This window comes from Urocampus carinirostris, chromosome 11 (genome assembly GCF_059441175.1).
Source record: "Urocampus carinirostris isolate Australia breed hairy pipefish chromosome 11, RoL_Ucar_1.0, whole genome shotgun sequence".
NCBI classification, from domain to species: domain Eukaryota; kingdom Metazoa; phylum Chordata; class Actinopteri; order Syngnathiformes; family Syngnathidae; genus Urocampus; species Urocampus carinirostris.
Genome location: NC_142359.1, coordinates 22,943,901 through 22,962,431, shown reverse-complemented (window position 1 = coordinate 22,962,431; position 18,531 = coordinate 22,943,901). Strand labels below are relative to the sequence as shown.

Here is an 18,531-nt window from a genome sequence, read left to right as displayed (position 1 = left end):
CATGTTTTCTGTGAAAGTTTCCACTCGTTTTCTACTTTGTGACTTATTTCTTAAAAAATTCAACTGCATTGCTAAACGTCCAAGCAGCATGGTCACCGAACAAACCGCCTGGAAGGAAAGGAGCACATACTTGTCTTTGCAGACTTGTAATTAAGACTTTGGACCGGCACACACGCCCTCTCTCACAGACCAACACGCTTTTCTACCTCTCAGAGCTCAACTCAGTCAATAAAAAAAAAAAGGCAGACGCTAACATAGCACACATACTCTGTATTTAGTGTATCAATGGGAAGTTTCAGCAGTTCAGCTACCAGAATAAAATGACGCGGCTTGATGTTAGCCAAATGGATGCCGGGACAGCTCGTTAGATTGTGATAGTTATCGCGCTGCTCTATTGTAGTTGACTGTTGCTAACAAGTGTGGCAATTACAACGTAAATATATGAACACTTCCAAGGAGAAATTGGGAAGTTTAAAAATTAATTCAAGGATGGCCTAAATTGCACAAGAAGCTTCAGACATAATCTTAAAATAAACAAGTTCAACTGAAGTATTGGAACGGTTGAAGAGTAAAAGGTAACACAAAAACCAAAGTTCCAGTGCATTTTAGCTCATCCTAAAAAGATAACCCAAAAGACCGTCTCCACATAAGAGATGTAAACTAGTCGCGCTACGTTTGTACATTTTGATGACAGGACTTGTCTGATGTCATGACCTCGATGTCCTGCTAATCTATTTCCAATCTCACTTCAGGTGCCCCACCCACAGAAACCAAATCCTTTCAACTAATTTGTCCGCTGGCACGTCCTCCTTTTTCCCGAAAAAGCATTTTAGACGGTGAGGCGTTTACTGTCCACCTTGCCGATGTCAACCAGCCTTTGCATTCGAGTCATCATTTTAGTACTGGTTTGTTTTTGGTTTGTCGTGTCAGGCAACAGACAAAGAAAAACATTTGATCCCCTGGTCGCCGCTTATGTCCGTCCGTCTTCCTCGTGCCCCCTCGGGCGAGGAGGTGGTGGTGTTCTGAGGTAAGGAGTTGGCTCTGTCCCCAGCATCAGTGGGCGTCTTTGGAGGTCTCGTCTTCTCCTACCTGTCGGATGGGCTTTCTTCTGATCTCCATCCTTTTGTTCCTTCCTTTGCTATGTTGCTTGCTCAGCGGAGGACCTTTCAACGTCTTCTGAGGACAGGCATACAAACTTAATCATTGAAAAATTGATTTATTTAACAAAGTCAATGAAAAAAGTGGGAAAGGTCTTGAAATCACATTAAAAAAAATCGAAATTAATGAAATTCATAAGTGAAAAAATAAGTCATTTCAAAATCCATCCATCCATCATCTCCACCGCTTATCCTCAGTAGGGTTGCGGGGTGCTGGAGCCCATCCCAGCCATCTTTGAGCAGTGTGCAAGAAACACCCTGAACTGGTTGACAGCCAGGGCAGTCATTTCAAAATGTGTACCAGGAATCTTCAAACCCACATTTTCTTTTAAATTCCAATTGTAGTATAATATCAGTATATATATATATTTTGCTATTGTCTAGCCAATTGTGATTCTGAACTAAATTCATTTTGTAGAAAGTAATTTGGTCGTTCTGAACTGAATGAAGCGAAAGGCATTGAGGGATCTAATTCAGCCATCCTGAAAGACATGAATAAAGGCACGGTCTCACATATTCAAAATGTTTGTCACTTACATTGCTTAGGTCGAGCTGAGAAAAATTGATTAAAATATTTTGACAAATTATTAATCACTTTCCCTGTTCTCATTTCTGTAACCCATCTGGCACCATGACTAAAAGTTGGATTAGAAGATGCAGCATTGCCTTTTCATGTGTCATCTGTATCCCTAGTGGTCTAGTGAAAAGGATCCGGTGTTTTCCCTGCTGCGATCGGGGCTTGATTCCTGTTGTAATTATTTTATGCGATTTTAAACAACCACCCATGTCCTCAGAACAGTGACGGGAAACTATTTGGAGCTGGGGGCCGCATTGGATTAAAAAAAGATAGTCAAGCGGCCAATACTGAAGAGCAATCCCTTTATTTTGATTTATGAATAGCTATACATGCAGATATCTACATTCTATATTTCCTTATATTTGTTTTTAAATGTATTAGTTTTATCAAATGGGTATTGAAACCTAATCAAAGCCAAATAGTATATTAGGTCCATGTTTTAAGCACTAGTTTTGTAGTATTATTGTATATCTATTTTTTTTATATTTCTGAAGTACTTCTGCATTCTAATTTTTGTAGTATTTTTGTAGTAATACTGTAGTTTTATTTTTGTAGAAGATTTGTAGTGTTTCTAAAAAGTAGTTTTTGTAGTATCTCTAGTAATTTATGTAATACTATATTTCGTTTTTTTAGTCATTTCTAGTATTTTTGTACTAATTCTCTAGTAATATTTGTGTTGTTGACACACTAAAGGATAATGGGGACAAGGTTGGCACCAAAAAACATTTTGTTATTATTAGTACTTTATTCATCATTATTATCATCACATTTTGACCGTTTTTGTTTGGCAGGGTGGATGATTAGCCTGATGAACCACAATGTGGCCCGCTGGCCGTAGTTTTCCCATCTCTGCCACAGAGGCTTGGTGGTTAGGATTTAGTTACTTATTGCTATCCAGTTCGATCCTAGTTGCTGTCATTGTTATGCATTTATGGTCAGCAATATTTTCTAGACTGATTAATAGTTGCACAAATGTAACAAATTTCTAATTTTGTCCGTACATTATGCACACCGAAATGAAAGGTTCATTTTCAAATTTCTGGCCCATATAGGGATTTGGGGTGCGCTTTATAATCTGGAAATATTGTTGTAATTAAAGAAATAAATGAAGTAAATAAATGATCAAATGGAGTTAGATACCCAGGCTTGCGTGAATGTATATTTTGTCATATCACTGGTGTGATGGAGCATCTCACCTTCCTCCAGTCTTAAAGATCAGGTCGGCGTTCGGGGCGCCTTTGGGGTGCTGGTAGCGAGGCCGCCGTTCGCGGTTGGTATTGGCCTGGGCTGGACGTTGGGCCAAGGACTGCAGCATTTCTGCAACATGCAGAAGTAGCCATGGAGGTGGTCAGGAAGAGTTTGGTGTTTGAAGGCCAGCGCTGAGCAGCACTGGGCCTACGTGGTCTCCTTACCCTGGTAATCCTCCTGCTCCTGCCGCTCGTTGATGTCCAGGGTGAGCTTTTTCATCCGCATCCGTTCCTCCTGCTCGGCCTGCTGCTGGTTGAAGTGGTTGGCGGCCAGATGGGACGAAAGCGGCACGTTCAGGATCTTGTACTGTGTGATACATATCACTTATTTAAATGTAAAACACAACATTTTAAAATAAGATTTTACATACAGTATTAAGCAGTGTTCTCGTTTCAGCAATATTATTTTGTATAATGTACAATATTTTTGTGAACTGAAAAATCTGAAGTGATAACTGCTTTGTATTACCAATAAACAGTGATTATTAAAACTGAATGAAAATATAGATTAATATAATTATTTAAGCAATATTATTTTGTATAATGTAAAATATTGTTGTGAACTGAAAAATCTTGAAGTGATAACTGATTTGTATTACCAATAAACTGTGATGATTAAAACTGAATCAATATATAGATTTATATTATATATTTGTCGCCGATTTACAATTTCAACCTCGATAACACTAAATTTTGGGGACCCATAGATCTCTGTTGGGACCCATAGATTTTTGAGCAAGCAAGTCCCCTGGACCTATCACTTTTCAGAGGTAAAATGACACTGATTAAGGGAAACTGAGCTCAATATACAGTGGTACCTCTTCTTACGTATCTCGGATTTCTCATGTAACAAGACAATTTTTCCAATATGAAATAATTAAAAACTGAATGGTCCGCTCTGTCCTCCAAAAAGCACAACCCTAAATAGCCATAAATCACATCTTCCTGATCACTAAAAACACATTAAAATAGTAATTAAACATGCAAAATACAGTAATGGGATAGATAAGATATTGACGGAAAAATACAAGGGGGGGTTATGCTGCAAGGAGGAGCCACGTAGATTACACCCCTTTTTTTAATAATTTCACATAGTGTACACAACAGAACAATTTTTATGCAGAACCTTTTTCTGAAAAAAACCGTCTTGCCTATTTTAGATCTACACACCTAAAATTGTATGTAGTAGTTTGCAAGTATAAACTGGGGGAAGTGCTGGCGGTAAGAAGTCGCGAGCAATCTATAGGGGTAGCCTCTGGGAGTGCTCATGAACTGAATTTTTCTTCGTATAGTGATGTAGATTTTTGTTAAAAAAACTTGTATATCGAAATGCTCCTGTTTAAAGGTGCTTATGTAAAGAGGCATGACTGTATATATTTGAGGTGAATGTCAACTAGTGCTGAAGGTGTAACTGAAGAATTGAAAAATATAATGCACACACAAATCTAAGCTTAAAACTCACTTCTACTCTATAGCAAACGAATAACCTAAACTTCTCATGTGTAATAACCTGTGAAGCCCTTTGAGCCTCTTTGTGATTAAGGGCTACACAAATAAAAATGACATGACTTGATACACATACATACATACACAACTACGTGCACACCGCACAAAGAAATATGTGTTGTACATCTACAAGGATGTTCTGTGTACTTTTCCATTAATGCTCATGTGGTTGTGTCAAAAAGGCTGGGCACACCCAGCAGTATGTGAGGCAGCCTCAAGTTCCAAACCACACATTCCAGAGCTGGAGCTTTCTAACACACAGACAAGACACACACATATAAATACAGTTTCAAAGTCAATATTATTGCAGTGTGTGTGTGTTGTTTTTTTTTTGACTGGGCATATGGGTCGTTTCCTCTGGTCTTTGGGCTACTAGTCTTGCTCTAGCCATTTGTATCTAAGCCACAGAGAAACTGTATGCCACCACAAATGAAAAATCCATTGATAAGCATGGCAATACCCGTTTCTACTGTCTTAGTGATCTTTAAACATCTGCAAAATCTTTTCAGATGTCCCATAAAAAATACTTTTTTAAGAAGGAAATGGTTACTACACACAATAAGAGAAGGCAATACGGTTAAAAAATTATGTCACTATTTTTTATCATAAAGTCACAATCTTGATTTTATCATGATTCTTTTACAGATGTCTTTTTTATTGACTAAATTGCTTATTTCTGACCATTTCCCTATCACGTTGAAATCAAACGTAAAAAAACAGACATTGAATACTACAAATATGCAAATTAGTACCAGACAAGCATGTAGTGCAAAAATATCCCCCAAATGAATGAAAGCACACAATTTCCATCTACTTAAGTGCACCTTGCCTTCAATCAACCATTCTATATGCTTAATACATCCTTACATTATCAGCACCGCTTATCCTCAGTAGGGTCGCTGGAGATCATCCCAGGTATCTTTGGGCAGTGGGAAGGGGACACCCTGAACTGGTTGCCAGCCAATCGCAGTGTACACAGAGACATACAACCACTCGCTCATTCACACCTAGGAATAATTTGAACCGGCCAATTAACCTGACATCCATATTTTTGGAATGTAGGAGGAAACCGGAGTGCCCAGAGGAAACCCACACAAGCACGGGAAGAACATGCAAACCCAGCACAGGAGGGCTGGTAGCAGGATTTTATCCCATGACCTCAGAACTGTGCTGCGGACACGCTAAGCTCTCAGCCGCCGTGCAGCTCTATGCTTAATCTCTTTCTGCAAATACTCACAATTAATAATGATATGATCATGATGATAATAATACATTATATTTACAGGCAGCTTTTTCATGTGCATTCAAATTTTCCATTGTCATAGTATTTTCTTCTCACAATATAGTTCGATGTTGTCTATTAATAGTTCTAAGTCATGTTTTTAACAAAACACAAACGTTGTAGTTACCCAACTCCTGCTAAAACTTGCAAAGAGCCATTTAGCAATCCCTCCATATATGAACTATTGTAACTTGTTAACCGATTGTTGCCTCTGAGCTCTTTGGCGACTCAATGGTTTAGATTATAGAAATAATCAATGGTTAATTATAAAACCCGAATTAAAAATATGCAACAACATGTTATGCAATGCCATTTTCTGATGCGCAACTACACATGTCCTTCCTGTTAACAAATACAGAAAATCTAGAAAAGAGATTAACTAGTACTGTTATGTAAAACCGAAAAATGCCTTATAGACCGGGTACATTTTGGACACATAAATACCATGATTTCATTCCCGGATATGTTTGACAACAATCACCTGCTGCTTGTTCCCCTTGCGCGTCAGCATGACGAACTGCATGGTGTCGACAACATCTGCATCAGCATCACCCATGGATTGTTGGCTGGAGCCACCCTTCCTCAGCTGGCTCTTCAGCTGGAGAGGAATGGCCACGTCCAGCTGGTGTACCTTTACTGTCTCGCCGCTTCGCTGCTGTGAGGATCAAACAAACAGGACCCTCATTCTGGATGTGGCAAGAGATAATACGCATTGGAGAGTGAAGGTTGAAGCACCAGGTGTACCTGCAGGTTCTCTAGCATCATTTTGTCTAAAGCCTGGATGAAGTCCTCATCCTCAGCGCATTCTACATGCTTCAGCCCGCCACCACGGATGGTCACCTCCTAGAAGAGAAAACCAGAGAACCACGAATCTCCAACATATTCTTTTGAGCCAGTTCCATGATACGATAAAACAGATCTAACAAGTCACAGCTTAGATATACATGACTTATTCATGTAACCAAACAACAAATGTCAGTTTTCAAAGGGCAGTTTTCATCAACAATTATTCCTGTTTGGCCCAGTTCTCACCCAACAACGACTTTGTGGAACATAGGTGCATTCATATTAATCACTTGGCAAGCTATGTATAAAAGATTCAAGCCTTAAAAACTTTTTCAGCACATTCAGACCTTCATAATAAAAGCATGCTTGTAAAACGTTTCAATGTGTTTTATCGAGCTTTGTTAGCTACCTGGATGATTACGCTCAATAATGAACAAGGACAAAATACTTATTATTTAGGTTATTAAAAAAATCAACTATAAGGTCAAAGTAAGCATTATGAACTACTACACTGGCATGTTTTGAATTTGAAGGGAAGGTCGAGTTTCTGACAAACTGTTCTTACATCACAGCACCAACTTGTCTGAGCAACTTAAGTCTCTCAAAGAGTTTTCACACAAAGCGTGAATTTGTAAAAAAAACAACAATAATTAAGTAAAAAAAGAAATAAAAATCTCAACTAACATTGATTTACTGAAGTAATTTGCTGCTTTTGTATGTAAAGCCAGGGGAACCTCTCTAAATTCAATATCTCATCTCATTAGCCGTACCGCTTATCCTCATTAGGGTCGCGGGGGGGCTGGAGCCCATCCCAGCCATCTCCGGGCAGTGGGCAGGGGACACCCTCAATTGGTTGCCAGCCAATCGCAGGGCACACAGGGACAGACAACTCATTTGCTCATTTACACCTAGGGACAATTTGGACCGGCCAATTCACCTGAAATGCATGTTTTTGGAAAGTGGGAGGAAACCGGAGTGCCCGGAGGAAACCCACGCAAGCACGGGAGAACATACAAACTCCGCACAGAAAGTCTGGGGCTGGATTTGAACCCACGCAGGAGGTTCCCATGACATGAACTGTGCCGCACAAGCGCTAACCACTGCGCCGCCGTGCTGCCTAAATTCTATATCGATTAAAGTATTTTTGCAATGATTTATAGGCATTTCCAATCCAAACCATCATTATCATTCAATGAGCTACAAATATTTTAGTTTGGAACATAGAAGATACAAAGATACACTAAATAACGTGGTAAATATTAGTCTGTAACTGGATATAGAGTACACCGTTCCGATAGGAAATGTGTCTTTGTTTTAGTCCTCACGTTGTTTTCGTCATCCGTCTCATTTTCTTTGTTGGAATCTGTCAGGTAGTCAGTGTTCTCATCTTCTTCTTCCTCCTCATTCCCAGATACCTCCTTTTGAGAAGGGAATAAAAAGTGAGCATGCTGGAACAAAAAAAAGTGAGAAGTCCAGACTGAAGACTCACATCATCTTCGTGTTCATTCATTTCACTCTCATTGCCTGACTGCTCCTCCGTCTCGGCACCCCCCTCCTCATCTTCGTCGTCGTCCTCTTCGTCCAAGACTTCACCTTCGCTCATGGCACTGGAACGGCCATCCTTCTCCATTGCCAAACCTGCGAGTTTGGGCACAAAGGGAAAAAAACAGAAAAACATATCCTTATATTTTATAGACCTCATTCATCAAGTGTTTATACTACATGACGAATCTTAAGACAGTAACCCCTAAATTCAATTGATTCCTCAAGTTAAGTTCCAAGAAAAAAAAAACTTTCATCACTGCTCTGAAAAGTACTGTACTTTGGAATACATCAAGAACTTCTGAACCGACCTGGCACACCAGGAATGCATAGCCATAATGACACAATAGCAGCAGTGTTCACCTTGGGGCCTCCTTCGCTCCAAGTACTCTATGATTTTTTTTTTATTTTTGCAAATGTTGCACAAATCCGCTCACCAGACCTGTGGCTACTCCCTAAAAAGGTTTACTCCCTAAAAGTGGAAGAAAAAAAAGACCCCATATCCTGTCAGTACTATTGAAGTAAACCAAAAGCTTATAGTACTTTTTTTTTACTGTCGCTCAGGGCAAGCAAGGCTGTTGACATTTTCTTCAGTCATCACTTCGAAACTGGCAAACAAAGAAGATACTCTTCTAGGGTGATGAGTGAGATGCAGCTTCTGAAACATGTTTTTCTTAATTTTCTGCAGCAGCCTCTGAACAGGTGGATCCATCCACAGTGGAATGGGCAGAATACATAAAACATGCCTTAAATTTTTTATATAAATTACTGCACGTGTTTGCCATTGAATTTACAACTGATGACTTGTTTATCTCAGTTCATAATTAGGCTGTACTGTACCTTAAAGCGCTACAAGGAATGTCACAAGGTAAAAAAAAAAACTGAAGCTTAACCGTTGAGACAAGATGTGAATTTATAATATATATATATATATATATATATATATATATAATGTAATCATACATGAATTACCCAGCTAATTCCTTACCTAGTTTGACAAGCACCTCTCTCTCCAGTTCCACAACTTGCCGGCTAGCCTCCTCCAAGGAAGAGCTAATCCTCATTTTAGGCCGTAGGAGCTCCAGAGTGTCACTGATCATGTAGTCAATGTCTATAGGGAAAGGGTGCTCTTTTGTCCAAGTGTCCACATTCTTCTTCCACCAGATGTAGCGCTGCAGCATACAGTTAACACAAAAATCTATGAGTAAGACCTGTTTTCTGACGTCAGCACAACAGGGCAGCTGTTGGTCTTCATGGGATGAGGAAGTGACTTGCCTGGAAGTAGATGAGGAAACAGTCCAACTTCTTCTTGCTGGAGCCTCGGTCAAAGTATTGGCCGCAGGTGTCGAGCAGCGTGCACACCAAGCGGATGCGGAAGAGGTGCTCGGGGGGGTCAAGCGAGCTTGGAGTGCCATCCTGATTGATGCCAAAAGAGATAAAGGAGAAAAGCGTGCGGAAGATGACAGCCGACTCCACCATGCGGTAGTTGTATAGCTCCCCCAGGAACTTAGAGCTGCTGATGCGACGCTGGTTGAACTTGGGCTGGTTAACCTGGCAATAAAATATTTAACAAGATGATCTTATTTTATGTAATTTTTCATCCTATCGAGACCAGATTGATATATGAGTAGATTAGAAATGTACCCTACAAAATTTTAAATAAGTTATAATAAGTTTCCCTTTTGAATGCCCCGATGATTATTCCACGGAATAGCAATACAATTCAATACAAGATGGCTTTCTACTAATGAACTTTTTCTTTTTTGGAATTAACCATCATATGATTTTTCATAAATGTTCACAATTTAAAATGTCTGTACCTCCATGCCAAGCCGTATATCCTCCAGGACGCCATCAACCACATGGATGCCTACATCCTCTTGGTAGGCCACCAGGCCAGCCAGCAGGTTGGCCACACAGTGGATGCTGTTGTACTTGACATTCCAGATGTTGACCATGCAGCAGATCAGGTAGCTCTTCACCTCTTGGTCCTGCCAGGGCAGCTTGCGCATCTGCCTGAGCACTTTTTCTGTGGTAACCTTGGAAAGGTCCTTGTAAAGGAGCTTGCGGATGTACTCCTGCAGTGGCGGCCTCTTCTTTTTCACAGTCTTCTCTATGGGTGGAGGGTTACAGTAGTAGTAGGCATTCTCCACCATGGTCACATAGCGCGCATCTAGATGCTGAGCCTGCTTTTTACGCATCATTTGCTCCTAGAGAACACACAGGTAGATTCACACTTAAAGCAATGTAACGAAGCAGTTTAAACAAATAAGCTGAAATAATCAATTGTATTTAATGCTATGAGATAGTATAAAAACCTCAAGATTGACTAACCAGCAGGACATTGGTGCGAAGGTGGGAGTCGGGCGACCTGAAAAGGAAGCGACCACATGTCTCCAGCAGGGTGCATGCCATCTCCACATGGTGATGAGTAAAGTCAGACAACAGCATCTGTTGGTGTAAAATGTTCCGGATATTTATCTATTACTCAATTTGACTTTTGTACAGTGGAAGAATAAATATTAATAAAAATCCATTGATATTTAGACTACGCAAAAGCTTTGTACGCAAAAAAACAGTTTAAATTTTACACAGAAAGGGTGCCTATATCATTCATTTATTCATTTTCCAAACTAGGATTCCAAGGGGTTTAAAGCCCATTCCAGTTGACATTGGGCAGTGGGCAGGGGACACCCTGGATTGATTGCCAATAAAGCACACATAAACATACAACCATTTACACAGACATTCATACCTAGGGACAGTGTGGCGTCACCACTCAATTAGCATTAAAATGTCTTGGATCCAATTTTCGAAAGTCTTGGGAACATTGTGAACACATTAATAAGATTTACATTTGTTTGAACTATAAATATCTAGTAACATTTGTGATTTGTCTTTTTTAATAATTCACCGATTTTTATGGCAACATCGCATGAATTGAAATGAAATGATCTGCATTTATATAGCGCTTTTCAAGTCAATGACTTCCCAAAGCGCTTTACATTGTGCTTCACATTTCCCAATAGCGGCCGTGATCTGTGCAGCCATGTAAGGCACTAACATGCTTATTGGGGGTAATTGGGGGTTCAGCGTCTTACCCAAGGTCACTTCGACAAGTAACACGGACAAGCCGGGATTCGAACTGGGATCCCTTAATCCTAAAACGATCGCTCTACCTCCTGAGCTACTGCCACCCCAAATAAATGACAATAATAAAGGAAATCTCAAAATGGTTATGTGGCTTCAGTCGGGCTGCCATGCAGATTTTTGGTATGAGGGTGGTAACCGGGGTGCCCGAGAAAACCCCACGCAGACAAGTGGACAATACATTCAAACTGCGCACAGGGAGGCGGGTCGCTCGAATCAAACAAGGAACCTCCAAACTATGAGGTAACAAGTCAGGCCTAAATTTGAACTGGGTACGGACAAAATTTGCACTAAAAGCTTATACATGCACGGATTGAACATTGTTTATTTAAATCTAGGTTTTCCCACTGCATATGAATCTTATCTTGGTCTAAAAGTCACTAGAACAACTGGTGTTGTAATGAGGAGGACTGCTTTCATTTATTTATTAACAACTGAAACGATTGATTCGATTGAAATTACCGTATTTTCCGCACTATAAGGCGCACATAAAATCTGATTTTTAAAAAAAAAAGCTGACTATGCGCCTTATAATCCGGTGCGCCTTATATATGGATCAATATTGAATTGCAAGGTCTCGCAACTAAGAGAAGCAGCCACCGACTCCATTTTTCGCGTAGAAGAAGTGCACTGTGCATACTGGGAAATATTAAACAACGATTCTCTTTTATTTGTGCGTTTGGATAAAGACCCTGAAATGGCTCCTATTAAGAGACACGCTTACAACGCCGAGTTTAAACTCAAGGCGATCAGTCACGCAGTAGAACACGGAAATAGAGCAGCAACAAGTGGAGGAAGCATGAGGATAAGCTGCGCCAAGTAAGGAAGACTAAACAAAGTTTCCGTGGCAATAAAAGCGAGATGGCCACAGTTAGAGGACACACTTGAACAGTGGGTTGTTGAACAAAGAGCAGCAAGTAGAAGTGTCAGTACAATAACTATTCGAATGAAGGCAACAGCGCTGGCACGGGAACTTAACATTAAAGAACTCAGAGGTGGTCCTACTTGGTGTGTGTTTACGTTTTACATTTTACAGTTATAATGTTATTGCTTTATTGTTATTGTTTTGCACTTGTTGTTTTTGCACATTACGAGTGTCACTATATTGCGATTGCACTAACGTTTAATTTACCATAACAGTATCAGACGTTTTTTTGCGTGTTGACTAAATGGAGGAAAAGTAAAATGTTATGCCTTGCTGTTGTTCAAAGATGTTAAAGATGTGTCACAAAAATGCTTTACCTCAGAGAAAATAATAAAACAGCTGTTTATTCATTTTGGAGTGAATGAAGATTGTGGAAAGCTTGTTTGTTATCTATTATTAAAGTTTGACTGACCTATCAGACTGTTTTGTTGACATTCCCTTTAGCGCGGCACCATCTAATGGTTGCATAACGTAACTACATCCTCTACTGTAGCCAAGTCAAGTCACATTTATTTATATAGCCCTAATCACAAAAATGTCTCGAAGGACTGCACAGGATTACAATTACAAAATTGCACAATTACCTGATCTTAAACCAGCATGCACTCATAGCGCCTTATAATGCGGTGCGCCTTATGTGTGGAAAAAGTTTAAAAATATATCATTCATTAAGGGTGCGCCTTATAACACGGTGCGCCTTATAGTGCGGAAAATACGGTAATAGAAATGAAAAAAAGTTTCACCACTGCCCAACAAATAGCATGTTTTAATTTTCTTTTAATCTAATTCTTCTGTAAAGCATTTAAATCCAATTTAAATTGGCCTTTATGCCACCTTCTAGAACAGGGGTGGCCAACCCGGTCCTCAAGAACTGCATGTCCTGTAGGTGTTTGGAGTTTCTCTGCTCCAATACAGGTGATTCCAATCACCTAGATCATTATCAAGCTGTCACAGAGTTTGCCAACAAGCTGAAAATTTGCATCACCAGAGAAACCTCCAAAACATGCGGCTCTCGAGGACCAGGTTAGACACCCCTGTTCTAGAATATCAGAGCACTCTAGAACAGGCAGAGGAAGAGAGACACCAATGGTGATCTTAAATGGTCAAGGGAAAGCTGATATTTTTCCTCATTTTAAGACAACAGCTACTAATCCACTGAACAAAGACAGCACCTTGAGACAATGAAGAGTGTCCGTCTTGGAGAACATCTTAAACTTGGCCAACTCCCCGATAAACCTGACAGTTTTATTTTTGGTCTCGATGTTGATCTGGTCCTTCTTGCGAATCTGGAGCATGAAATCAAAATAGAATGTCAAAAAACAGATTCCTCTAAAATATGATGAAGAAAGTGTCCGGTGCTTACATGAAACCTGAAGTCTCCCTTTAGCATGGAGCAGAGGTCCTCAGCAACGTCCGCCATGCATGGGTGAAGGGTAGCCACCAAGCGAGAATAAAAAGGAAGGAGATCCAATCTGCAAATCAACAGGCAATACATTGGCATCACATGGACAGTTTCAAAAGCATTTTCACATTTGTCTGAATGTGGCTGAATGGAAACCATTCAACCTAATTTCAAACATTTACAAGCAAGAGACCCAAATTTCAAGCACTTTTCAATAATTTAAAACACATTTAAATTCAAGCATTTTCAAGCATTTCAAGCACACGAACCCTGCGTCAAGAATTGCACCAACTTAATAAAAATCTGTTCTACGCATTTTAACCAACTGTTATAACACTACTAATATACGTAAACATCAAGACAGTCTTTCAACTGGCGGTTGTGCCTTTGTGCTTTTACTTGTATATGGATAAGTATAGTCATTTCACTAATGTGCAGATGTTATTACTTTTCACAGACATGGTCTTGAGTGTGTGTCCATAAATCACCTCTGCCGGGGCACAGTAAATAGTGCTCGCACCAACTTTCTCCTGTTAGATTTGGTGTTCATGTTCATGCAGAAGTCCATGGCTGCCTGTAGAATGCAACGAAGCATCAAAATGTTAGAACATAAGTTCTTGTTTATAATTGCCAAGTCTGGGCTCATTATTGAGCTCACCTTATCTATTAGGTCTCGGTTAACGCAGTTTGGGAGCTGCTGGATGAAAGCATCTACAATGAGTTTCAGGTGGGAGCCTGTGCTGGCCTCCTCGTCTTCTTGTTCTAAAAATCCCACAATTAAAGAATATCATACATATTAAACAATAGGTGTGTTTGTGTAAAGTAAAGGATGATTTCAGTCACCACGCTTACCCTGCTCATCAATAAGCTTTTTGCTCTGCTCCTCACTCTCGGTCTCGTCGCCTGCTTCAAGTTCCAGTGGTTCCTCCGCAATGTCAAGGGCCTCCAACTCTAGTTCCAGCTCTTCTGTAGTCCCATCAGCGTCCTTTGCCTCTCGCCCATCTGCAAGTCGAAATTCGTGAGAAATAAACAGTCAAGTAATGCGTAAATTGTTTTTGTCAGGGCCAAAAACAGAGAGGACAACTTTTTAACAAGGATAACAAAAGCAAACAAAGAAAAAAAGGGAAATGTAGGCAGATAACATGAAAACGTACTATATTCTGATACACAAAAGACAGTTTGAAATTAATAATTGAAAATATTTAAATATCCTTGTCCACCCAAAAAGGTTGGTACGCTAATTTGCAAATAACAGCAAAAGTAAAACAAGCAAAAGTGTTACTGTAAAAATATTAAATTGGTTCATTCTTAAGTAAAAGGTACAATTTTACTTATATGAAAGCTAAAGGCAGGCCAGTAGTTGCCATTTCAAACAAACCTTTGGTTTCGTCCTTGTCCGTGCTTTTGCTTTGCCCGCTCTTGTCGTTGTCTTTGAAAAGGATGGCGGGGATGAATGCTTTCAGGTCCACCAGATTTTCATAAAAATTGCGAGCGTCTTCATCCTCCCAGAGTCCACCTTCTAGATCATAATCTCCGGGCTTGCCAGGGGTGAAAATGTCGATGCCGGTGCCATGTTCTGAAGAAGATTTTACAGCAGTTCATTGGCCTGACACAAAGCACGTCTCAAACACAATTAGGGAGGCCCACCTTCCTGCACCGTCTTGTCCAGAGGCAATTCTGGCATGTTTTCATCCAGCAGTTCAGCCAGCGACTGTGTGTTAGCCAGTAGCTTCTGATAGGAAGTGGCAAACTCCTCATATTGTTTGTGGCGGTCCTCACTCAATTCCCCTTTGGAATGCAAGATGCGCCTAAAGACCGCAACAGGAATTACTATTACCATCGGCCTAATGAACAATCACGTTTTAACTTTGGTTATGGTGGCGCTTGGTCCTTTTTGACAGTGCTAAGTAATTTTTTAGTTCTCAGTGCAGGATTTTTGACAACAAGTAAGTAATAAACACTCTGCAGTTAAGATTAGATCAGCGGGACCTAACCTGTTTTGCCTTTCAATATTCTGCAGTTCCCTATGGTCTTTCTTGAGGTGCTTGGCGAGGGATGTGAAGTACTCGCGAAGCAGGTTCTGGAAGGGCTGCTGCTTCTCCGGACTGATGATCTCGCTCGGGGGAAAGGCCAAGCCATACTTTTCGGCGGCCACCTTGACCTTACGGGGCAACAGACCAGCGATGTCGTCACCGCAGTGCTTGCAAAAGCTTATCACCACTGACACGTGCGTGTGTGTGTCACGGTCAGCGCTGATGATGTTCTTGAGTTGCTCATAGATGAGCGACAGGCCCTCTTTGTCAGTGAAAAATCCTACAATGGTTAGCTCGGCCAGAAAGCGGAGGTCTGTGCGCAGCTTGCTGACATTAGGGGCCTTATCTTCCTTGCGCGCCTCAAAGTGCTTCTTCCAGGCTTGCAAGAGCAGTGGTGCAAATTCTGTGTACCTCTGGTGGAAGAGTGAGCACAGGTGCACGGCACAGCTCACATCTGAGATCTTCAGCTTGGCCTCGACCACAGAGCTAACCGCCTCGCCAATGTACTTGCTAAGGTTGAGCAAGGCAAAATCGTTGGAGAGTGAGTCGCGCTGCTGTTCGGTAAGAGTGCGTAGCTTTTTGACAAACGCTGTGTTCTTCTTCAGGCTGGAGTCCAAACGGCTGAAGAAGGCTTCTTCTGGGCGGGCCTCATATGCGTTCTGGTTCTTGCTTCGTAGCTCTTTACGGCAGTGATGGCGCTCCCAGGCCTCCTGATGCAATTGATGCCCCTCTTCTCGTTCCCTAACACATAGTGAGGTCAGATCAGAATTACACATAATCATATACATTTTATTGTCAAATCCCACTGAACGCCAAGCTGGTATTTTTTTTTATGTCAAAATCTCATTTTCATACCTCTCTGATTTTGTGTACTACAAAATAATGGCCACACTCAATAAAGGGGGCATAACAAATAAGGTTATATGCAATAACAACTGAAACGATTGATTCGATTGAAATTACCGTATTTTCCGCACTATAAGGGATTTAAAAATTTTAAAAGCAACAATATGTGGGAATATTTTGAGAGCAAAATAGTGCCACATTTAAATGCAAAAAGTTCAGCATCAAATAGAACAAAAAGTAGCCACAATTCTAGCTGATGAAGGATCAAGATATTTTCACAGTCAATTAGTGAAGTCGACAGAAGAACGATGGTCGACCAGCTTTCATTTCATTGTGTAAATTAGTACTGTCGACTTCAATTTAAAATTCCAGAGAGTCAAAAATGTAAAAAAATGTGCCCAGATGCGCTTGGATGAGCAAGTAAAGAGCTGAATACAAAAATATCTCTCAGGGTTTCCATACCTTGCATTACTCAGCACTAGAATACTGTATGTGGCTGTCATGTAAAAAGATGAAAACAACAAGTTCAATGTTTAAATAAAAAAACTTCCATCTACATACTTCAGGATAGCTGCTTCCTCCTCACGTTGCCTTTTAGCCTCCTCCTCTTGCAGCTTCTTTTCCTGTTCCTCTTGCTGCCTCTTCACCTCCTCCTCTTTCTGCTTCTGCTCTTCCTCTGCCTTCTGTTTCTCCTCCTCTTTCTTCCTTCGTTCCTTTTCCTCTTTCCTCTTCTTTTCCTCCTCTTGGCGCTTCCTTTTCTCATCTTTGCCACCATCCTTCTTGCTGCTCATCTTGGCCTCATCTTTACCTTTGTCCCGTGGCGCTCCTGCTGCAGTTTTCCTCTCCACATCCTTCTCTCTGTCATGGCTGCTTGCAGAAGAAATGTCTTTCTCGTCCATGTTTGCGTTTATTGAGTGCTTGCGCTCAGCAGGCATACTGACAAAAATGGAAAAGAAAGTTGTTATTCTTTGGTTAAGAAGTAAATGCTATATATGAATACTTTAAGTACAGATAAACCCTGAAAAGAAATGTTTATTGTTTCACCACATGTCCGTGCATATAGCTGTAATAATAAAAAATAAAAGATACAACAGTCGAAACAGAGTGTAAAATTTGTGATTTTTTTTAAATGAATTTGAACCCTATCAAAGAGTTCATACAGTATTAAGTAGTACATTTAACCAATTTATAATAACACAATCATCCATTATGAAAATCGCATGCAATAACTCCTAAACATCTGTTGCACACGTTAATATTGGAAGTGTAACGTAATTCTACTTTCTGACTTCTACAAGGTTGGAACCTAAGCTAATGCAACTAAACAATCTCGTTCAAAAAGTAATATTAAAATTGTCACGATTAATAAAATCGCACACAAAACAATATGTCAGCATTAGCTCTTAGCAACTTAGCTTAGCTCGATTTTTGCCACTCTCGACACAACTAAAAAAGCGCTTTGTATTTATTTATTTTTCAACATGTACATGGCATTAAGAGACTCAGCTCCACAAGTTCTAGATGTTTGGTCTTTGGACAAGACCATAAGTCCGCAAATAACGTACGATGGCTAATACTTTTAGCTAGGCCATTCCAATGGACAACGAGCAAAAGATGTAAACAAAACCGTTCTGGGGATTGTTAAGTGCTCATGGAAAGGAGAGTTAAATATTGAAAGCAGTCGACGTGTATTTATATCGACTTTGAAGCACAGACTGACTAAAATGTAAGCGAATAAAGTGAAAATGAGAAATGTACCTTTTAGTTAGAACAAAACAAACATCGGTCATCGACGTTTCATTTCCGTGTGACATGAAGGACCCCTACATACTGTCAAAATTGTGCCTGACAATAAATATGTTTTACTTTTGTACTCTCTGATGAATATGATACAATAGTCGGCCTGTATGTTAAACACAATGGTAAAACCTTAATTTTCATTGCAAGTGTTTCGGTTGTCCCTTTATAATGTTTTAACATTTTTGTCAGGCGACTCCTGTCAATGAATCAATTTTTAAACGTCGCAAACGACACAATAAGTTAAAAGCCTAAACTTGCAAAGTTTCAGTGGTCAATTT

The 18,531-nt window shown here is 40.2% G+C and overlaps 1 protein-coding gene across 1 annotated transcript; it reads right to left on the bottom strand.

The window, feature by feature from the left end:
- Positions 1 to 255: 255 nt before the first annotated feature.
- On the bottom strand, positions 256 to 18,267 carry upf2 (UPF2 regulator of nonsense mediated mRNA decay). The gene is made up of 21 exons (XM_088348710.1): positions 18,212 to 18,267; positions 17,015 to 17,389; positions 15,569 to 16,348; positions 15,222 to 15,382; positions 14,953 to 15,150; positions 14,427 to 14,576; positions 14,233 to 14,336; positions 14,063 to 14,148; positions 13,536 to 13,644; positions 13,345 to 13,458; positions 10,432 to 10,548; positions 9,918 to 10,307; positions 9,373 to 9,648; positions 9,086 to 9,269; positions 8,045 to 8,193; positions 7,881 to 7,973; positions 6,514 to 6,612; positions 6,251 to 6,424; positions 3,147 to 3,288; positions 2,931 to 3,051; positions 256 to 1,176 (listed from the first exon to the last, which is right to left on the bottom strand). The coding sequence occupies exons 1-21, from the start codon at positions 18,265 to 18,267 to the stop codon at positions 1,167 to 1,169; spliced, it is 3,888 nt and encodes a 1,295-aa protein (XP_088204836.1). The 3' UTR covers positions 256 to 1,166.
- Positions 18,268 to 18,531: the final 264 nt, after the last annotated feature.

Coding starts and splice junctions, on each gene's coding strand:
- upf2 (XM_088348710.1), bottom strand. CDS start 18,267: ATGTCACACGGAAATGAAACGTCGATGACCGATGTTTGTTTTGTTCTA. Junction 17,390..18,211: donor TGTTTTGTTCTAACTAAAAG/GTACATTTCTCA, acceptor CATTTTTGTCAG/TATGCCTGCTGAGCGCAAGC. Junction 8,194..9,085: donor AGAGGTGCTTGTCAAACTAG/GTAAGGAATTAG, acceptor CCAAACTCGCAG/GTTTGGCAATGGAGAAGGAT.